Source organism: Odocoileus virginianus, chromosome 19, assembly GCF_023699985.2.
Source record: "Odocoileus virginianus isolate 20LAN1187 ecotype Illinois chromosome 19, Ovbor_1.2, whole genome shotgun sequence".
Classification (NCBI taxonomy): domain Eukaryota; kingdom Metazoa; phylum Chordata; class Mammalia; order Artiodactyla; family Cervidae; genus Odocoileus; species Odocoileus virginianus.
Genome location: NC_069692.1, coordinates 10,651,295 through 10,674,663, shown reverse-complemented (window position 1 = coordinate 10,674,663; position 23,369 = coordinate 10,651,295). Strand labels below are relative to the sequence as shown.

At 43.9% G+C, this 23,369-nt stretch overlaps 1 protein-coding gene and 1 long non-coding RNA gene across 3 annotated transcripts in view; one reads left to right on the top strand and one right to left on the bottom strand.

Moving 5' to 3' along the window:
• LOC139029686 (uncharacterized) overlaps positions 1–14,515 on the bottom strand; it is a 104,297-nt gene extending 89,782 nt beyond the window's left edge. Inside the window, exons 1-2 of the long non-coding RNA XR_011481881.1 lie at positions 13,569–14,515; positions 3,937–3,990 (exon numbers count right to left, since the gene is read on the bottom strand). This is a non-coding gene — a long non-coding RNA (uncharacterized lncRNA). The remainder of the gene's footprint in view (positions 1–3,936; positions 3,991–13,568) is intronic.
• Positions 13,046–23,369, top strand: part of RSPO3 (R-spondin 3) — a 93,174-nt gene continuing 82,850 nt past the window's right edge. For both annotated transcript variants that reach the window (XM_070449848.1, XM_020878914.2), the window contains exon 1: positions 13,046–13,142. In XM_070449848.1, coding sequence (XP_070305949.1) covers positions 13,046–13,142 — 97 coding nt within the window. The remainder of the gene's footprint in view (positions 13,143–23,369) is intronic.

The following is a 23,369-nucleotide window of genomic DNA, read 5'->3' as shown; positions in this document are numbered from 1 at the left end:
CCCTTAAATGATTATATTGTGAAGCAGCTTCCCAACCCTGAATGTACATGCAAATCACCCAGGAAAATGGTTGAACTGATCCAGTAGACTGATTCAGCAGATCTCGGGTGGGGCCTGAGATTTGGCATTTCTAGTAAGGTGGTCTCTGGGGTGTTGCTCTGTGGACCACATATGAGCAGCAAGGCTTATTAAACTGACATCTTCAGGAACGGAGTCAGAGCTAGAGCTTGGCCTTACTCACCAGCCTCTCCTTCCCTTCTCCCTCTCACCTACACACATCACTTATATATTTTAGATTCCAGTGGTGAGTAAGACTAATAGCATGGAGGGGAAGATGAGAATAACCTGCCAACCTGCCTCGATGGAAAAACAATTAGGTGAACGAATGTGACAATGTGCCAGAACGCTTTACATAGTCGGTAGAACTGAGCTCTCAAGAATTGCTGCTGAAAGGGAACCTGAACATTCTGAAGGAGCAGGTACACAGACTCAAAGGCGAGAGAGAAAGATTTGAGCCCAAGTGTTTCCTTTGAACAGTGAGAACTTCAGCACCTGAACTCCCCTTTCCCTACATCTTTATCAGATTTGCTTCAAAATCTGGCTTAACACCCAAATCTTCAAACACTGACAGCTTGACTGACTGACCTAGTTCTTCTCATTCCTCTGTAGTCTAAAGAGTAACCTTTTTCTAGGGACAAGAATATATCCAGAGCATAAGATTTTCATGGTTCTTATATTTCTTTATGTCTTCTTCTTAACTAAATTATGAGTTCCTGGGGACCTATGTCCATCATTTCTTTGGTATAATTTTCACAAGGGTAATAAATTCATGTTTATTGTTCACATGGCAGACACAGTATTCTCACTAATCAGTAGTGGGGAAGCAGAATCCAAGTGGCTTTTTTATACATGGAACTAACTTGAAAATAAACGACAATTTCATCAGTACAAGTATAGGGTAATGCATGGAATAAACACATGGCCTTATTTAACTGAGGAAGTTACAATTTTTTTTTCCTTGAGTGTAACTGAAAAAACATGGCCACTTGTATAGCAAATTCATATTGGAATCCTATATTATAAAAACAAATACGGGCCTCAGGAAAATAAAAACAAAAATATTAGATCTCCCTTCTATTATATTCAGAATTCATCTAATCCTAGATTTTGCAAACACAAGTAAATTAAAGTCTATGAGGAATTATTAAAAGAATCAGAATTAAGGTGTTTAACCCAAGGAAATTGGTAAATTCGTAATATTCTCTGTATGAAGAGTTCTTCCTTTGAAAGTGGTAATGAGGATCAATACAATACCCAGAGAAGGTAGTAAAGGAATGTTGGATAAATGGGAGCACACAAAAGAATGAACTAGTTAATGAATGTGTTGTTCTGCCCCCATTGGTGTGAAACAAAAGGATACAGATTTCTAAAATAGTGATGAACACTGAACGCTAAATGAAACTACACGCAGAATCTTGGTGTGGTCAAAAATATCCTAGAAATGAGAGGGACTGGGCTTTAGTCTCAGCTTTGCCGGTGTGATTTTGGGGAGGTCATCTAATCTTTCAGAACTCAGTTCCCTCATCTACAAAACAAAATAATATATACTAGGTGATCTCTAAGAGCACTTCCAGTTCTAGAAATCCATGAATTTTGCAAGTCAAATTAAACTAAAACTTTCATTAAGAACTGGAAGTGTTACCAGCTTCTGGGTAGTTTTTGGTTTGCTTTGGAATTTCAATTCAGGACAGAAACCTTATGCTGGCACAAGTGGCATTAGTGTTAGTTGCTCAGTTGTATCTGACTCTTTGCAACCCCGTGGACCGTAGCCCACCAGGCTTCTCTGTCCATGGGATTTTCCAGGCAAGAATTCTGGTGTGTGTTGCCATTTCCTCCTCCAGGGGATCCTCCCGACCAGGGATCTAACTTGCCTGTCTTATGTCTCCTACCCCAGGAGGTGGGTTCTTTACCACTAGCACCACCTGGGAAGCCCATAAGCTGCATTAGAGTGAAATAAAATTTGTTCTGTACTTTTTTAAGCTTGCAAAGAAGACTGGCAATCCCTCCCACCAAAGCAGAGCAGGCTTTGTGTCTCATGGATTCCTTAAGCATTCTGCCTCAGGTTCTAGTGGCAGCAGGTTTCCCTATAGTATTCCAGCTCCCATCTAACACGGTCATAGCATAGAGGCCTGTATATAAAGTAATCCTGAAGCCCCTTAGGGCTTGGTGTTCCAAAATGTCACAATCACAGTCAATGGGTGCACTTCAGAGGGTGGGAGCTATAGCATCAGAGTGAAATATTTGCCAATATGAAAAATTAGAGTAACTACCAGACCCTTCAAATTCTCTAAAACTTGTTCATAGCAAACATATCCTACTCCAGGGAATCAGCTACGCAATCTTTCAGTCAATTTTTGCCCATTAACAGTAAGAAACTATTGAATCTCACCTTGTAAATGATCTATTATTATTTTTATGGAAATTGTCTATTTTAATTCTCTAATTTACTGTCCTTCTGCACACTTATTTTCTTTTTTTTATACCTTAAATAAAGAAATAAGAAGTACATTTCTCACTTCTTATAAAGTAAGAAGACATTTGAAAATATCTGATTTCAGTTTTCATAAGTATTTTCTAGAATATAACTGGAGCTAAAGGCTCAGGAGATTTAAACTCATTGAAATCTCAGTTATAAAGAAAATGAATATAAGTTCAGGTTTTTTCTTAAAGAAAATAATCCAGATGTCCCTGGCATGGGGATTCTGGATAAATCAGGATGTACCACACACACACACACACACACACACACACACACACACATCATGTGTAAATGTCAGATTTTCCAATAAGACTTGGAATAACATTTATTTATTTATTTTTCATTTATTTTTATTAGTTGGAGGCTAATTATTTTACAATATTGTAGTGGTTTTTGTCATGCATTGACATGAATCAGCCATGGATTTACATGTATTCCACATCCCGATCCCCCCTCCCACCTCCCTCTCCACCCAATTCCTCTGGGTCTTCCCAGTGCACCAGGCCCGAGCACTTGTCTCATGCATCCAACCTGAGCTGGTGATCTGTTTCACCCTAGATAATATACATGTTTCGATGCTGTTCTCTCGAAACATCCCACCCTCGCCTTCTCCCACAGAGTCCAAAAAGTCTGTTCTGTACATCTGTGTCTCTTTTTCTGTTTTGCATATAGGGTTATTATTACCATCTTTCTAAATTCCATATATATGCGTTAGTATACTGGATTGGTCTTTATCTTTCTGGCTTACTTCACTCTGTATAATGGGCTCCAGTTTCATCCATCTCCTTAGAACTGATTCAAATGAATTCTTTTTAATGGCTGAGTAATATTCCATGGTGTATATATACCACAGCTTCCTTATCCATTGGTCTGCTGATGGGTATCTAGGTTGCTTCCATGTCCTGGCTATTGTACACAGTGCTGCGATGAACATTGGGGCTGCACACTTATTTTCAGTCACATATACTAGGACCTATGCTGACTGAAAGAATCAAAGTCTGACTTTAGGGAATCTTAGTAGCGCACTGAGTTTTGTTTCTCACTCCTGCTGCATGTAAACTCAGCCATCAGCAGGCTGGGAGTAAGAGGACTGGCCACCGTAGCTCCCCAGGAACCTTCTGAAGAAGGTTTCATTTTGTCAAAATTATTTTTAGGACAAAATCCATTCTTTAATCTTTGACACAATCTTCTCCTGTGGCAAGGGAATGGCAATAAGGTGTCTAACTTAAATTTTCATTAACGCTTCATTTGCTCACCTCTAAAAAACTAAGTTCATCCTTGAAACAGTCACATCTCCCCTTCTGCTGCTTTTTCTTCCAGCTTCTGTTTCTGTCCTTACTTTTCAACCTCCCATAGTCACTGAGCATGCTTATTAGACACGTCTCCCACATACTCACATTTCATAACGTCCTGCACATGCTGATCTTCTTCCCTTGCCACATGTCAGAGATCTGTTAAGAAAAAACAACCTAATTAAAATAGCTCATTTGTTCTTAACTTTCTTGGGGGTATGAGCATTTAAAATTAATTTTTAATTATGATGATTTCAAGTAGCATACATAATGTTGCGAACAATTTCAGCAATGGGACTAAACAGGTGAAAAATATATATAATCATGAGCACACATAGAGGAAAAGGTAAAGCAAGCTATATATACAAATATAATCACTTGGAGGAGACATCCTCAGGTTATTACTTATCTACTAGAAGCTGAGCTGGCATCAAATTTCTAACTACTATACCATATGTCTTTAACAAAAACATGAAAGACACCATATTTTATATAATTTATGATGCTACTAAAAATTTTAATTCTTATGACCACAGATGATGAAAATTCACCATAAAGTCAGGCAAAATCACTGTGGCATTCTTAAGTCAGAGAATCAATGAACACCGAGGGAGTAAAGACGTGGCTTCACCTTATTAAATTCCTTATGTTCCTGTGCACTAAAATGATAAGTCCATTTGTCAGTGTTAGTAGGCAAAAGGAAGGCTCTCAGGAAGAAGGCATTTAAACAGTGGTTCTTTTTCATGAAGAGGTCTCTATGCTGTATTCACAAATCTTAAGTCATGCTTATCTTAGCCTGTGAGACAAGAGAGAAAGGAAGGAAAATAACAGGCCCGAGTTACCTCCATATAGGGAAGCTCTTATGACTCCTCCCAAGACAACAATGCCCCAACAACTTTCTCCTCCATGAGTTCCAAATGATAACAGCTCTCTACTTTGGGACTTAAGTCCAAAATTTTGCCCTACAAGTGTCCTGGAACTCTGTTGCTATTGTGCAGTGCCTAGGTCATGTCCAGCTCTTTGCAACCCCACGGACTGCACCTTGCCAGGCTTCCCTGTCCTCCACTAACCCCACCTGCCAAATGGGAAAAAGTCAAAAGCAGGCTAGCATCCGCACGCCAGAACCACCAGCAAACCGGAAACTTTTCTATTCCTCATACAGGTTTAAAAATGCCTCTATCTGGAATATACCCCCCAGACCAATGTGAAATCAAGCTATGTTTCTAGAAAGAAAGGCTTCTGTGAGGGAGGAGAGGAAGGAGACACTGGCAGAGCTAAGTCCATCCTTTATCACTAATGTGTGAATTAGACTTAGGTTTCAGAGTAAGGCACTTCTAAAGCAGGGGAGGGTTAGATCAACCAGTGGATGAGACTCAGCAGGGGATGTATGGGCAAGGTGGGGTGACCGAAACACTGTCTAAGAGAACACGTTGCAAAGAAATACTTGGACGTGTATGGAATGGCGGAGCGTAGGGCTGGGGCAGGAGGATGAGACCAGCCGGACACCAAGGAAGACTGACTTTCATTTTTTGTTGTTGCTGGTTACTATAAATATATGCTAAATACTTCTAAGAAACTGGAGAAACGAAATGTCATTTTTCTCACATGAGTGGAATCCACCCACAGTGCAGCTATAATAAACTGGTCAAATCATTAACCCACAAAGACCCCTGCATAGGTATCAGCCATTAACAATACTCCCACACAGTCAATACTGAGCCACATTGAATTGCTGGAAGAGGAGGAGGCCTGATACCACTCCAGGAGTATGGCCTCCTCCCTAGCAAGCAGGCAGCCAACCTTGACCACTGACCTTCACAGAGCAAAACAGAAGGAGAGCTTATCCCTCCACCTCTGAGTTAGGGCCAGTCTAAGCAAGGGAAGGAATCCTTCCTTATCTGCATTAAGATTCACTATTAGTCTTTTAAATGTCACCCATCTTAGACACAGAGCTTATCACACCCCACCTTCCCCCAAAGCATTGTTCTTCTTTCCTCTTCCCACAATATGCCACCAGCCTTATCACACAGTATTTATCTCCTGGAAGCTTTCATGGTTTATGTGGCTCTCTGCCTCACTGAGGGGCTTCCCGGTGGCTCAGTAGAAATGAATCCGCCTGCAAAGCAGGGAACTGCAGGAGACAGCGGCTCAAGTTTGATCCCTGGGTCAGGAAGATTCCCTCAGAAAGGCATGGCAACCCACTCCAGCACTCTTGCCTGCAGAATCCCATGGGCAGAGGAGCCTGGCGGGCTACAGTCCATGGGGTTGCAAAAAGTCAGACACAACTGAAGTGACTTAGCACACACGCTCCCTCACTGAGTGTTCTCTACTTGAGGGCAAGGTCCTAGTCTTCAGAGTTTTGTATCTCTGAGCCTAGTGTGGTGCTTACCATATGTTCAGTGAATGCTGAAATAAGGGTGACCAGTTGACCAAAACTAGCTACCTAAATGTATTGGTTAACAATCAATGTGAACTAGAAGCAGCAGGTAAATATATAGATGGAGAGAGGTTGTTTTTGTTCTGTTTGTTTTGCTTTTTAATAGAATTGCTTGGATTAGATATTTCCTTAAAGCTTGTTGAACATGCCCTTATGTGTCTCTCCATAACATGCTATCTCTGTCATAAACCATGACACTGTTTTTAACCAGAATGCCAATACAACCTACACAGTCATCACTTCCACATTCTTGTTGTAAAGACCATGCATGAATTTCTGGTCCAGCCTGGCGTTCTTCACAGGAGGCACCATCAACGTACACTTGCAGAACAAATGGGTACCTGATTTACCTTTCCCGTGTAATCACCTTGTTTCTGATGTCCAGCTATAATTTTGTATATGAATTTCACTTTGCTCATTGCCATTCTGATTCTAGTTATTTACTCTGGTTTAACCCACAGCTTTGCTCCAAAATCTGTTGTATGCCTGCTTATTTACATCAGAAGCCTTCCTGGCTTGGAACCCTGCAACTTCCCCTATTATCCGCCCCTTTACCTATCTCAGTTTTAATCAATAGTACATTCCTCTGGATACGGCTGATGACCTGGTAGAAAAAGCACTGACTAAGTCAGATGACCTAGTTTCAAGTCTCAGCTCTGACACTTATGTGTCACTTAGGGAGGGACCTTGCAAGAATTTTTGAATAGGTGGTGTTTTTGTTTTTCATTTCTTTTTTTTTAAAAGATTATTTATTTGGCTGCACAGGGTCTTGGTCATGGCATGCAGGAGCTTTTAGTCACATCAGGTGAACTCTTAGTTGCAGCATGTGGGATCTAACCTGGGATCTGACCAGGGATCAAACCTGGCCCCCCTGCATTGGGAGCACAGAGTCTCAACCACTGGACCACCAGGGAAGCCTGGAACCCCACAAGAATTTTTGGAACATACTTTTACAAAAAGGACTATCTATGATAGCACAAAGTGAAAGGAGGCAATAGGAGACATTAAGGCACCCAGGAACTAGCCATTTTCACTCCTAGGTAAGGAGGCAGGGAGAGTCAACGTTGTTATTGAAACCTAGTTAAGAACTAGGGCCATAGAAACGGGGCTGCTTGACAGAGCTGTGGTCACCCCTATGGACACAGCCACTTCTAGAATGATGCTGAAGATGAGAGGGAGCAGAATCACTATTTCCTCCCATATTCTGATCTCCTCCTGGTGGTCCCCTTAACCGAACTGAATCAGGAACCAGAGGAAGAAAGTTCTGGTGATTAGTCCATAGAAATCAACAACTTGGGGGTCAGGGAGAGCAGAGAACATAGCTCTTGAGGGTGACATAGCCAAAGAGTGTCAATATAAGTTTAGGCAAACAACTTTATCTTTCTGACTTATGTTGTCTCATCTATGAAATCATGTGCTTCAAGGCTGTTTTGAGACAAAGCATGCAAGAGCAACAGCAAAAAAGTTGTTCATTAAAATTATCATGTAGCCTTGCCCATGACATCTTATAGGATTTGAATGTCATTGACAGTAATCCTTCCACCTAAATCTGTGAGCACAGCCACTCAACCTTCACCTTTGACTTCCTGGAGCATTTCCTGGGACAAAAGAGACATGAATATCAGTCCTCATCCAAAGACAGGAGTAGGAAAAAGAAAAGAATAACACAGAATAAAAGGAAAGAACACACACTAAGTGAAATCCATGGGCCTTCCCCATTTACAATTCCTAAAAAAAAAAAAGAGAGATTGAGAAGTACCTCCATGAGGCACAGAAGTCCTCTTCCCTAATCTCTCTGGGCGTGTGCTCAGAATCCAGGATTAAAATTTGTTCCTCTTTGTCCCCAAGTCTAGAGACATCTAGACAAATGAAACTAGTCCTGGATCTGACTTGCCAGGCCAGTCATCTAGGATTCTTGTAAGGGCTTAGGCATTTCCAGAAAATCAACACATTTACAGGCAGATTTCTAAATCTGGACCTATTCAGTTAAACATAATTCTGTAAGTGAAAGCTGTGATGTCACATAACTAGGAATAGCGTTGACATTTGCAATTACAAGCATGTCTTTCTTTTTTGGATATATTGCCATCATTTTCAGAGCTAAGAGGGACTCTGCAGATGATTGGATTCCCTCATTTTTCAGATAAAGAAACCTGAAACAACAACAAATTCAGAACAAGGACCCACCTTGATCCCTAGATTTCTTGCCCTTCTTATCATAACACACAGCCTCTTTCTATTGATATTCCGTAGTCAAACAAAATTTTCTGAGGTAATAAATAATTTATATTAAGTACTACCAGACATGCACTATTTAAATGAGGCAGTAATCAACTGATTTGTGAAAGGTTTTTAAAAACAGGCACACCAGACTGCGTGTGCACACAGTTGTGTCTGATTCTTTGCAGCCCCAGGGGACTGTAGCCCACCAGCCTCCACTGTCCACGGAATTTTCCAGGCAAGAATACTGGAGGAACATTGCCATTTCCTACTCCAGGGGATCTTTCTGACCCAGGGGTCAAACTGGAGTCTCTTGCATCTCCTGCATCGGCAGGCAGGTTCTTTACCACTGTGCCACCTGGGAAGCCCTTACACCAGGTGGTGCTCACCACAACTTTCCAAGTGTCCCATAACTTCATCTGGGAGGAAGAACATTCTTTCTCATTCACAGAAAGTAATTCATCATTGGTCTTGATTTTCTCATGTTCTTAGTGCTATATAACCATTTAATCATTTTTTAAATTGCTATAATAATTCTGTCTCCTCTGTTTCTCTCTCTAAAAATAGTCATTTCCTTCATCTACTCATTTCAATGGCTTTTAAATACTGCTGTCTGCTCTCTGTTTCAGGAGTGACTTCCAGCTGCATCAGTTACACAGACCCCACCCGCAGTACCCTGCTTGACTTAACTCACTCAGATGCCGCCAGATCTGAGTAACTGGAGAGCTGAGTGTTTTCAGGGTCTGCATGTTAGCTCTGTGGTATAATGACTGATGTCAGCCCAAACTTTGCCAAACATCTCTCATCACTACCAGTGATGTCCCATTCCAAACTCTAGGGCTTGCTCTCTCTTTCTGGAGCATGCCTCCACCACCACCACCCCCCCTCACATATTTGCAGTATGGATTCAACAATATGACAGTCATTTTCTTTCCTTAAAGTGCCACTGCTGCAAGGGACAAAAATAACTTGTTACTGTTGTCACTGCCTGGGAGGGGGAAGTACAGAAAGGAGAGATGAGAAGCTGCAATAACTAGTCTGGATGTGCTTAACCCTCTCTCTTTGTCCAAAACTCTTCTCTCCTCATGGGCTGACTCAAACTCCTGGTTATCTAAACTCCCTGGAACTGTAATGTTTTTTGGAGAAAAACAGACAGCAAGCAAAAGTTGACTTCTAGGCTAAGCCTATGGCTTTTAACTTGCTTTAGGCTTGGGCCCTAGAATCCATCGGCAGCCACATACTTCTGTGAGCATTGTTTTCTTGATTTAAAAAAACAAAAGCAAAAAACTATGTTGCACAAAATAGGCCATGGCAAGCTTTCCATAAGCTGCAAGGACAGTGGAGGGGACATAAGACTCAGCCAGGCAAGAAAATACGCATTTAATAGTATGATAACATGGATCAGGAAAAAGTTATTCTAATGCATAGCATCAAGAAAGAACACAATCGCCATTTATTTAATGTTTTCCTTATGTTTCCTCAGAGCAGCACTTACTCCTTGACAAGCTTTTCCTGCCCACTGCATCTTTTCTGAGATGGCTCAGGAACTGTAGCTTCTCACTGTGTTTGTTTATTTATTGACAGGGCCATTCCTGCCCTCATCCAAATGAACGTATGTCTGCACAACACACAGTGAAAAGTAAATGTCTTTCTTCATGTTTATTTCCCTGAACTTGTTCACCAAATTGCTTTTTTACATCCCCTTTTTGCAACCTCACCCCATCCGGCTCAAGTATCCAGGATTAGAAAAGCCCTCTCTGGAGTCCTTTTCAAAGGGAGCCTCCCACAGCCTTTAAATCCCCACGTTTTATGGTGCAGATATTCAGGATCTGAGGCATTAAGGAAGAAGGAAAGCAAAGCTGGCTGAGAGGGGCACAGAAAACTAGAGTAGCTTCTTCCTTGGACAATCAGTACTGGAATTGTCCTGTTATCTGCAACTTTTCTGGTTCAAAATAATAGACTCAGTCATTTGGAACAGGACATTATGCCACAGATAAAGGAAGGGAGTGTGTGTGTGTGATGTATAGAAAATACAGCTCCACCATGGAAAGAGAAATGTTGCAAATGACAATCTTTAAAATAAGCCCCAAAAGATCACCTTGATGGGTTGTTGTTTTCTGCAGAATAAAGAACCTAAATAAAACTATTTCTACCTTCAAAATTCCCATACAGGTATGCAAAGTAACAGATGATATTTAATTAAGGAATTCACAAGGAAAGGCCAGTCTCTCAGATTCTAATTTTTAGCACCTTCACAGGAGTGTTTATTTCATGTTCCCTTCCTATTGCTTCCAGGACATTTCATCTCCTCACTTTGGGGATGAATAACAGCTACATCTTCATAGACACACAACAATTTGAATGAAGCATTGCAAGCTTGCAAAATGGGATAGATAGAAGCAATCACTTTTTTTTCTCCTCTTATTCATCAACATATAAATTAAGGCAACCCAGTAAGAGGGATTACAAATGGATAAAACAGAGAAAAAGACAGATCTTACTGTTTTTCTGCAAGGCTTTAGCTATTTTCTAAGCCTAAATTTGTGAGCATAAGCATGAGCAAGATGTCTTTGAATATGGGACTTTTTCAAAGCCACCTCTAAGAAGCCTGGGGCTGTGTAAAGTTGTAAGGCCATAGAGCAGAACCCTGGAGACAGTTTGTGTAATACAGCACAGAGGACGAATTAACATTAAAATCACTTTGGGGGGGTTGTGACTTTCAGCTTCTTCAGTAAGTACTGGAAGCTCTTCGACTTGTGGTACTGGAGAAAAGAGATGGGAAGCTACCACTGATTAATAAGAGCCTGGGTGTACCCTGCTCTGAAGGGCCAGCCCTCAACTTTCCCACCTCCGGGGTGGGGGGGGGGGGGGGGCGGCGGTGGGAGGGGGGCGAAGGCGCGGGAGAACAACGAATCTTATTTACTGCTGCCAAGGACCCCTACCTGCCTTGGGAACAGGAATAGCGGACCTTCTCCTCCTCCCCCCGCCCAAGCCGGGAAAAATCTTTCCCAAGATCATTCCCAGTCCCCCAGATGAGAAACCAAATTGCACACGAGATCTTCTGGAGAAGATTGAGAGAGAGAGAGAGCGGCGCAGAGCGAGGGCGAGCTGACTGCGGAGGGAACTGCCCGAGGGGAGGAGGAATCTTCCAGAGCCCCGGCAGAGACTCCCTTTGGGAGAAAGTCGCAGCACAGTTGAACTTCCAAACGGTGTGTGAGAGCACACACCTCTGAGACCGACCCGCGTCGGGCAGGTAACGGGCGGTCAAGCTGACCGCGAGTGTCCACCGAGATCTCTCCGGACCACCCGCCCTGCGCCCGACCAACTGCAGCGACTTTTATTGAAAAGAAAGAAAGGAAAGGAGAGAAGCAACCGAGGAGGGGCTCGAGAAGACGGGGAAGGAGTCCGCAGCCAGAAACCCTCCAGCGATCTGCCCCGGAGTGCGAGGAGCGAGCTGCCGTGCGGCCGGGGTTGCGCGCGGGCGCCGGGAGCCGAGGCGCGAGGGAGCCGGGACGCTCGGCCGCAGGGAGGAGCGGAGCGCGCCCGGCCTCGGGCGGCGGAGACCCGCCCAACTCGGGAGTCGGGCCCGGGGGCTGGGGAGGGGGGACGAGGGGCGGGGTGGTCTCGCGGCCGCTGGACCTTCCACCTCCACACTCGCAGCCGGAGCGCGCCCACCTCTCCCCGCGAGAGCCGCCCTTCGGAGGGCTTCCACTGCGCTCGCAGTGCCTCCTCCGCTCCCCCCGCCCCGGGCTCTCCTTCTCCCGCCTTCTTCGCCGCGTCCAGAGATGCTCCGCCGCAGACCCGGGACCCCTTAGGCGCCTCTTCCAGTGCCTCTGCCAAATCGCGACGCCTGTACTTTTCCAGCTCCCTCTTTCACTCTTGAAATTGAAAGTTATTGAGGTCGCTCGGGGTTGTTGCTCCAGCAGTTTCCTTCCCCGCCCCCAAGCTCCCCCCGCCCCCCGCAGCCGTCCCCCTCCTCCTCCCGCGCCCTGTCCCTCCCTCGCGGCCTCCCTCCTTCCCTCCCTCCACCAGTGGAGCCGCTCCTGCTTGCGAACGGCAGAAGCAGCTCGGGGTCTCTCCGCCGCCCCTTGGCCATGGCCGCGGTGCCCACGGCGCCCGCTGCCCTCCGTTCCCGGGACCCCCGCTGCTACCGCCGCCACCTCTAAAGCCCGAGGGGCCGCCACCGTCGCCACCGCCCGCCCGGATCCCGCGCAGCCGCGGCGCACCATGCTACCTGCGGCCACCCTGGCGAGGCCGCTCGCTGCTTCTGGAACCCTCACCCGCGGCATTGTCAGCCACCGCACGGGAGCCCCCGCAGCTCAGGGCTCGGACAGTTTGAAAGTACAATAGTTGGTTTCCCCGGCCACCCGACCCCGCTGCGTTTGCCATCCCGGCTCGCCTGTCGGATCTCAGTGGAGAAGTTGTCCGCAGTTGGGGTTAGCGCTTGCTCTCTCCATTACGCCTAACACCTACGTGTATTTCTGAAACAGTCAATCTTAATTAACAATCAAAAGAAAAAAAAAAGGATCAAAGGAAGGGAAACATTATTGGGTTACTATGCACTTGCGACTGATTTCTTGGTTTTTTATCATTTTGAACTTTATGGAATACATCGGCAGCCAAAACGCCTCCCGGGGAAGGCGCCAGCGAAGAAGTAAGTGCAGGCTTTTTTACGCATTTGCTCCCTCCCGCCGCGTTCACCTGTCGGGTCGCTTTCCTTTAACTTCAGTCGGCTCACAGCAGCGGCAGTCCTCGCACCCACACCCCACGCCTGGAGAGGAGGTAACAGCTTAGGCTCCGGTGTGTCACGCCTTCCCCTCAGCGGCCCCTCTCTTGCCCCGCATCTTCCGGGGTGCCATAGCCCGGCGGACCCGGCGCTCCTGTGCCTCCCGCCCCCCATAACCGCAGGTTAGCGGAAAAGTTCGCTCCTTGGTTAAGACCAGCTCAGGGGATGTGTGCTTTCCTCCCGAGACTGGGACCAGAGCCTCCAGCCCCCAGGCATCGCGGACGCCCGGCTGGCGGGGTGCCCCTGAGCCATTGAGTGCCCGGCGGGGGAGGCGCGGCCGCGGCGCCCGCTCACCTTGCGTCGCCGCCTCGCGTGGGGAGACCTCGCGGGGGTCCTCCCGCGGCGCTGGGGTCGCGAAGAGCTCTCCCGCCACTTGGGAAACGGAGAGCCAGCGCCTGCGCGGCCGCTACCCTCAGCCACGCGCGAGTGGAACGGTAGGGCGCGCCGGGCGCTCTGGGTTCGCTTGCCTGCGCGCTGGCGGAGCCGCTCGGCGTACCCCTCGGGGGATCGCGAGGGCTGCCGAGCCAGCCGCTGGGAGCCAAGGGTGCCAGGTTTCCAAAAGTGACAATCTTGCCTGTCACCCGGGAGGGCTTTTACCGTCTCAGGCCCTTTCAAGTGGATCCCCTGGGGGCAGGCACATACCAAGGGTGGGGTTCCCCTAAAGACTCTGGTTCGCCTCCTCGCTTCCCCTTATCCTGACTCCAGTTCCTCGGAAGGTTGGCTGGTGTAGCCTTCCTAGGACTGTGCGGTAGCTGGGATGAAACGGGTACCCCCAAGGGCACCCCCAACGCGGCTTGGTCTGTTCCGAGGTGGCGTCTTCCACAGATGAGATAAACCTGAGAAAGACACCTCTCCTTGCTCCCGGGAAGCCTGGCGCGCTGGGCGCTCTGGCTTCTGTGCAGAAGTGGGGTGTCCCTTCTTCGCAGATAGAGCCGGAGCGACCAGGGCTCCAGTGTAGGTAGCGCTGGCGGGGACCCGGAGGGAGAAATCTTCCCGGGGCGCAGAAAATGATGCTATTGCCTTAACCAACTCTGACCTCCGCCACCGGGGAGCCAATGACGCTTGGCGGCGCCTGCTCCGGCGCGCAGAGCCAGCTTCCAGCGCTGGCCCGCGAAGCCCCTCGGGGTACGCGTGGGTAACAGCGCAAAAGACACAGCGTGGGCTTGTGTGAGATGGAGATTTAGTAATCGCTTGTCCGCTGCTATTTGTGCCCTGTCCCTGGACGTGAGGGTCCCCTGAAAGCTCCCTTTGTGCCACTTGCCTAAGGCAGACAAGGTTTGATTCACCTGAAAATTGTCTTTAAAAAACATAGCTGAGCCAAAGCGCCCGGGGCTCCCGCCAGCCTCGCTGCCTCTGGGTTCTCGTGGCAAGGGGCAGGAGGGCCTAATCTAAACACGTCAGGGCATCCGATTTGTTATTCTTGGCCTCTGAATGGTTGTAGTCTTCGAAACTCTTCCACCTACCCTTCCCCTCGAGCCTTGCGGCTGCCTCACAAAACAAATGGCTTGGGACTCGAGCCTTGCCCTGGTTCCTGGCAGACCCCAGGTCCCCTTCTTGCAAAGTCCGGCCCGAGGGACTGAGTCTCTCCCGCCGGTCCGTAGGGAGAAAGAGATGCTAGGCACAAGTGCAGCCTCCTGCCTTCCCATCCCTCTTCCAGCCAGTACCCCACCCGGCGCCCATGGCTCACACCCTCTTTCACCCTACCGAAGATCCCAGGGCAAGGAGCCCCGCAATTGCAGGGGAAGGACAGGGTCTTGCGTGTCAGTGTTAGAGTTGTCTCCGATTTCGGGGGGTGGGGGCTGTTTGCGATGAAATACACCGGCAAGAAAGCTGACCACCATTGGTTCTCACTTCCCCAGCGAGGACAGCGGTACAGGAAGCTGCCCCGTGGTGCTGCCCCACGTCTTCTGGGAGCAGAGGGGGATGATGCACCTCTGGGCTTGGACTCAAGCGGATTTACAGAGTCTAAAGACGAGCCGCTTTTTGATCTGCCTTCATCGTCTCAAGGCCAAGTCAAAGGCGCCCTCTTGTTGTGCAGCGGGGATGAGAGACGGAGTGGGTGGAACTGTGTTGAAATTCCGATTGTGCTGTGGGTGTGGGGCCGGGAGAGAATTCCCCTAGCAGGGGATGCTCCTTGCTCCTTCACGCTTGAGTCTTGCCTTTGCTACTGGGGTTTGCTGGTGCAATTATGGGAGAGGGGCGACCCCTTGCGTTCTTTAAGGAGACAGATTCTCTTGGCAGGTGTAGCATGGGGCTTGTTTGTTTTGAGAATGGGGAAGGGGAAAGGGGGGAAGAGAGAGATTTGTTAAAAAATCCAGAAATTCAAGGTCAGATTGCATGTTCACATCCTCGTTGTTTGGGAAATCTCTGGGGGGAAAAGTTTTCTCAAATAGGGACTGGTAAAAAGTTGTTTCAATGAAAAATAAGGTAGTAGAGGTATTCTAAAAAGAAACAGTCTTTCCCCTTTTTCATCAAAAGACAAAGTATTTAAGGGTATCCATTTTGTCCTTAGAGTTAAATAGCTTCACTCTCCTAAACTTTAAAATCTTAACTAATGATAGAAAATTGAGGTGCATGCAAGAACTATTTTTAAAAAATTTTAAAGCGATCTCTTGAATGTTTTGGGGGAAAAGTTTCTTGCAAAAAAAAAATCATTTGCAGTGTCAAATATTATTAAGTATAAGGAGCCATGACTAATGCTCAGATAAAGCTATATCAATAATCCCAGTTTCCCTCAGTCATCTGGTATACTGTTTATCTCTACTTTGTTGCAAACTAGCTTCTTGTTTCCTTTTATAGAAGGAACAACATTTTAAACAGGAGTTTGATACTCTAAAAAATACTTACTGGGTTATGGATAAGGATCTGCCTGCAATGCAGGAGATGTGGGTTCGATCAGGGGTCAGGAAGGTCCCCTGAAGAAGGAAATGGCAACCCCCTCCAGTATTCTTGCCTGGAAAATCCCATAGACAGAGGAGCCTGGCATGACAGGAGTCCATAACGTGACAAGAGTCAGACACAATTTATCATTTCCCGCTCAGCCTCTGCTACTTGATAGAGTTAGCTTCTGAATTCTAGATTATCTGCTAATAAAAGTAAAGGTTGTGCTTGCCATAATAACCACAATGTCTTACAATTGCACCACACTTTTACTTGAGTTATTTGCTAGGGACTCTATATAGCCACTTGAGGTATGGAGTCCGGTATTAATATACCCATTTTACAGGGAAAGAACCCAAGAAACAGAGGCTAAGTAATCTATGCAAAGCCATAAGATACTGAATGGAACTTGTCTCCTGCTATTTATACTATATGCTAATACATGTCTGAGAGTAGTTGTCAGGACTATTAGATAATAAATCTGATTGTCTCCAAACCATCATTTATCCTGTGTTTGGAGAATAAGCTCTTAGGGTTGACTGGACATTTTTGAACTGTTCTTTATATGTATTATACATTAATGATCTGTGTCAAAGAGTTAAATACCTGATAGTTTGCTAAGTATAATATATGATTTGGTTATTAGGAAGACATTGTAGGTTCGTATTATGCCGGAATACTATTGTGAGAAACATCAGATGCCATTATGGTATCCTTTTTATTTGATGCCATCTATTAATTCATTTTTAATTGCTTAGATTCCAGATAGATCCAAGTTTTGACAAGTTATTGTATGCACAATAATTACCAAGCACCCTTTGCACAATCTATAAAATTTTTTAAAAATATTTCATAAAGATGTTTGGAATAAAGGAGTAAGAACACAAGAGAAATCATTTTAATGGTGACAGACTGAAAAATGATGAATACAGTGGCCATTGCTCGTGATATCTTGGCTGTTGAGCCATTCTCTGAAATTATGATATACTCTTGATGATTAGGGCTTCCCTGGTGGCTCAGAGGTTAAAGCGTCTGTCTGCAATGCAGGAGACCCGGGTTTGATCCCTGGGTCAGGAAGATCCCCTGGAGAAGGAAGTGGCAACCCACTCCAGTATTCTTGCCTGGAGAATCCCACGGACAGAGGAACCTGGTAGGCTACAGTCCATGGGGTCACAAAGAGTTGGACACAACTGAGCGACTTCACTTCGCTTGATGATTACATAACTAACTTGGAAAATAACAGGTTAACTGTAAGACAGAAAAAATCGCTCATTCTACTATACATTTTGTAATATTAATTTTGAATGAAAGAGGTCTGGTTTGGATATTGACTACAATGCATTTTTTTCACTTGTCTACTTTTGTCACCAGTCTACCTTGTTTTTGAGAGAAACACTGTTTAATGGATGGAGATATGAGTAAAATTTGCTAGAGAAAATACATTCTGCAACATATCATTTGATATCTTCATGAATCAAAGCCCCAAATTCAGACTCCTAAGTAAGCAGTGATGGCAACATCTAAATATAAGCAAAGATCTATTTTTGTGAATTCTAATTTAATCATTATTACACTATCAAAATTGTTTCTTAAAATATTTCTGTCATACTATTTTAATCCTTTATCACGTCAATAGAATGATCTTACTAAGAGCATTAAGAATGATAGTTTTAAAATATTGTCTCTTTAGTCCCAAGTTATTCTATGTAAAGTCATTGACAATATAATAGGCATAAAATTGACCAATGTCATTACTTTAGTATTTTCTAAACATGAAATATGAACGGTTTTTTAGCTTGTAAGTAAATAAGTTTTGTTCAATCGTTTCTCCATTAAGTATTTCCTGGAATTTAATATTCTACAAATTAGGTCCCCAGAAAGTGATGAATGGGGAATTACAACATGTAGTTAATTTTGATTTTCAAATTATGGGGAAACTCTCGCCACACTACTGCAAAACAAGTTTATTAGTCATCTGATCACTTGAGGCTATTTTAATCTGAACAGAGATCTCCAGATTGCTACTATTTCAAATATTTTCTAGTTAAATGGTTAATCCTTTTTTTAGAAAAATGCAATCATTCTTTTAAATTCTGTGTATTATTGATAGAATCCTGTGCGCTGTCAGATCCCTATGTAGAATTAAGACAACATGATCCCAAAAATAAACTATCAAAAAAATAAAACTATTCCACATAACAACAGTTTTCTAAATCATCTTCCCCCTGCTTTACCTCTATCCAAATGTTTCACTTTGGACATTGTCCTAACCTCTCTTCCCACTTCCTCACTATTCACTCTCCCCAGCCCCCAAAACATTTTTTTCCAAGTAGTGAATTCTTGAAATGCCATCAGAGTGGGTATTATGTTTCATGAAATGTAAGAATCAACTTTGGTTACCATTAGGAAAACATCATTCAGTCTTGAGAGCATGGTAAAGATCATGTAAGACAGTGTGTTGAAATTATATGTTTTACTTGGTTAGGACTTTTTCTTCTCTGAACAGTGCATTGTATACTGGCATTCTTTTGAGAATGATCATTTGTAAAAGTGTTGCATCATAAATTATATAGATTTTTTTGTCTTGCTTTTGATTTTGAGGAAAGATGTGGGTTGCTTTCTTGATTGTGAATTTTTTCGTAAGGTTTAAAATGATTGGATTATCTTAAAATTTACCATATGTTGGCCAACCTAGTAAGTTTGAAATGCTTTGTACCTATATCTTCGCAAACATATAGCATATAAACATATAAGGTATAAAATACATATCTGTAAAAGATGCTGTCCATTTTTTCTATTTACTTAATTCTGTCCATCAGATCTTTCCATTCAGGATTACTACTAGTATTCTGATTAAAGTACGCATCCAACACTGCTGAAAAGAATGGAATGTTCCATTCTCAAGGATTGTAGGGGTGCTGATGATCCCACTGAGTATTAAGAAATCCCACTTTCTGCTCTGAAGGTATTTCAACAACATGAAAATTTTAAGAAAAAGACCTGAATTCTTTTTACCTAACTTCTCTTCCCACTTCCTCACTATTCACAATTATCCAAACCATAAAATGTTTGAATAATTTCAAAAACTCACTTTAAAAAAGACATGGCTGCAGGTGCCTCTTATCTGATAAGAATGTTTCTGCCTTATTTGTAATCTTGGCAAGGGAACCAGTACCATCTGCTGTTACTAAAATTCTTCTGGAAGTTTTTAAGGAAAATTTAACGGTCCTAAAGGATATGATTGCCCAATTAAATACATATTTAATAGCCTTTAACTCCCTCTATGTTTTATGCCTTATGCAAGTATCTAACCCAGTCTTCAAATTACTACCTTATGAGGCTCCCCTCTGACCTTCATAGTGTGATGGATAACAAAAAACACCATAAATCCATGCTAAAGCCTGAGACCTAAGACATCACTGAGGGAGAATTTCAAGTGTGTTTTGGGAAAAGTAGACAGATGTAGAAGACCTGGGTTCTAGGTCCAGCACTGCTAGTAATATCTGAATAACCCAGACAAGGCCCTGTACCACACAAAGCTTCAGTTCCTCATCTATGAAGTGAGGTGGTTGCTTAAAAATTTAGATCTAAATGATTCTATAGTTTCTTCAACCTTTAATCTTTTGGTCTAAGAGCATGAACTATGAGCAGAAGTGGGGAGTTATTTCTTCTAAACTTAGCTATCTTATTTAACTAAGTTTAGTAGATGAAGAATATAAATGAATATAAGAAGTCTTCATTTATTGTAAGTAAAATGTAAATTCATCATATAAAGATTAATAAGTAACTTATCAACAGAGAGACTGAACTAATTATGTTATCCCACACACACCCCCCACATCACAATTTCTAGTGCCAGAAGACTATAGCCGTAGCATCAATCCATACACTCCATCTCTAGCATGTTCATTTTGTCCTTAGGCATAAGAGTCACAGGGAACTGGTTTGGAATCCCAACCAGAGAGATGCCTCGGAACTCCCTTAAACGACAGGTTTTTAGAAGGGGCCTGTGCTGGGGGTGGAAGTGGCAATTACAGTGACCCAGATTTAAGTTATAAAACCCTGTGTTATGAGAGTGACAGAGCAGAAGAGTGTATATGAAGGGAAAAGAGGAAGAGAGCCACATTTGTCAGCAAACTCTGGAGTGTAAGGACTCAGGTCTGATGAAAAACAAGGCGCTTCGTCTGGGCTTCCCTCGTGGCTCAGCTGGTAAAGAATCTGCCTGCAGTGCAGGAGACCTGGGTTCGATTCATGGGATGGGAAGATCCCCTGGATAAGGGAACGCTACCCACTCCAGTATTCTGGCCTGGAGAATTCCATGGACTGTATAGTCCATGGGGTTGCAAAGAGTCAGACACGACTGAGCAACTTTCACTTCACTTCACTTCATCTGTTTTAAGGAACCTAATACATCATTCTCAACTGTAGTTACTCATTTTTATAGCCCTGTTTGTGCACATAAGAGAGTGGTCACTGGTATCAGGAGCTTTAATTTTATGTTGCCAAGACTTCCAACTGAAGATCATACTTGTAGGTCTCATCAACTGTGGAGCTGTATTAGTTTGCCACAGATCTTAGGAGACCTAAAAAAGTTTATAGTAAGAAAAGATGTTTCCTAAAGTGTAAAAGTGATTTTTTATGTCATGCCACTTGGATCTAACATCTACTCATAGCATTCTACTTTCAAGCAGAATTTTTGAAGTACACTCTCTTAAAATAAGAAATTCTCCAGTGGGGAAGAATGGAGGGAAGGATAGTTAGGGACTTTGGGATGGTCATGTACACACTGCTCAATGTTACGGGGCAGCCTAGATGGGAGGGGAGTCTGGGGGGAAATGGATAAATGTATATGTATGGTTGAATTCCTTCACTGTTCACCGGAAACTATCACAGCAGTGTTAATCAATTATATCCCAATAAAAAGTTTAAAAATAAAATAAACACAAATTATCAGAATGGATTGAAACTTGAAGGAATTCAGTACATCTATATAGAACATGAACTATTTCTGCAACATTCCCTCTGAGTAATTGTCTAGCCTCAGTAACAACCAGTTAGGGCTTCCCTGGTAGCTCAGATGGTAAGGAATCTGCCTGCAATGCAGGAGACCTGGATTCAATCCTTGGATTGGGAAGATCCCCTAGAGAAGGGAATGGCAACCCACTCCAGTGTTCTTGCCTGGAGAATCCCAAGGACAGAGGAGCTTGGCTGGCTACAGTCCATGGGATCACAGAGTCAAACATGACTGACACTACTACACAGTAACAACCAGGTCCCATGCCTTTGCTTGCTTCTCCTAGTCAAGTTGGGTCTTCTGTATCAGGAAGCAAGTTATGTTTTCTAGCATGCCTGTCCTCCTTCTTCTGAGCAGTTGACAGGGGCATGAGATTGAGATTTAGTTACCTTAAAACTTCTTTCTAAAATGGATACACAATAATTCAATGCACCATATTCACTCCCAAAAATTGCCCTTAGAAAACTAGCTGGTAAGCACATTTATAATTATACCCCAATACAAAGCACATTCCTGAGAGTAAGTGGTAAAGCAGCCCCCATTTTATAACCACATAATACAAGCCACCACCACACAATATAAAATGACATAATTTGTGAAATGCTTATTTTAGAACACTCTTTTCTTAACATGTGCTTGATTAGCTGGTAAGAAAAAGATCAGCTATTTTCCCATTGTTCTGTACCTTCATACAATGGGACCGGACATACGTGAACACGGTCATCTCGTCGAAGGCTGTCCTATAAGAAGAGGCAGCATCAGTCACATTTAGATGATAAGAAAGAGGTGAAATGTTATGACAAAGTGTGTATAGATACCGCATGGCAGCTATAGTTTTATAGTTCTCAGAACCACTGTTATATTCACATGCATTCTATCTGAATGTGCATGTATATTTATTTATTAAAGTGAGTAATGTGATGATGATGATTTAAATAGGCGCTGTGTTTTAATCACCTGTGGGTACCAGACTTTGTCCTTGATGTTTTTGCAAATATTATCTGAGTGTTCACCCTTAACCTGTAAGACAGGTGCCAATAGTCTCATATCAGTTGCCTGAGGTCACTTGAGTAAGATGTGGTACCTGGGCTTCCGGCTCAGGACTGACTCCAAAACTCATGGCCCTCCTTGATTTTTTCATGTCACTTCAACTGTTGGGATTGGAGTACTTGAAGCAATCTTAGCGGGGAATGGGGCAGGGGCTCTCAAACCCTACCCTACTTTTTTTTCCTTTCCCTTCCTCTCGTTGCTTAATATCTCTTCCTCCTCATTTAACAAACCATAAGCCTTCTTCAGACTTTTACTCCAGAGGTTGCTTCTGGTATTCTAACACTCTTTCCCACATCTCTTGCCTTTCTTGGTGGTTTTTCCTCTCCTTTCTTAAACCTGCCCTACTGATAGTTTTTAAACGTAAAAAGTTGCTTAGAAGCAATAGAATGGCACCGTTTATATGAAGTACTTGAAGATTATTCTTCCCATCTATGGTGTACAATTCAAGAGAAGACTAACTAAGGCATGAGAATGTGGGCAAAGTCTGTAATTTTGCAGTTAAATATCAAAATCCTTCTATGTAATTTATAACCACAATAGATATTTCACTGGCTAGTGTTTGTTATCCAGAAAAGTTATCTTTATGGTGCTTCATAAAATCTCTTATTTATTTTCCTTTTACCATGAGCATTAACAGTAACCTCCACCCTGAATTCTTGCTTTATGGGCCTTGGTACAATGATTTTCAACCCTGATTTCAAATTAGAATCACCTGGGGATCTTAAAAAAAAAACAGACTACACCCTAGACTAGATACAACCATCTCTGGGGATGGGACCTGGACATCTGCATTTTCAAAAACAATCCTGGTGATGCTAGTTCGGTCCAGTTCAGTTGTTCAGTCGTGTCCAACTCTTTGCGACCCCATGAATTGCAGCATGCCAGGCCTCCCTGTCCATCACCAACTCCCAGAGTTTACTCATATTCATGTCCATGGAGTCAGTGATGCCATCCAGCCATCTCATCCTCTGTCGTCCCCTTCTCCTCCTGCCCTCAATCCCTCCCAGCATCAGGGTCTTTTCCAATGAGTCAACTCTTCTCATCAGATGACCAAAGTATTGGAGTTTCGGCTTCAGCATCAGTCCTTCCAATGAACACCCAGGACTGATCTCCTTTAGGATGGACTGGTTGGATCCCCATGCAGTCCAAGG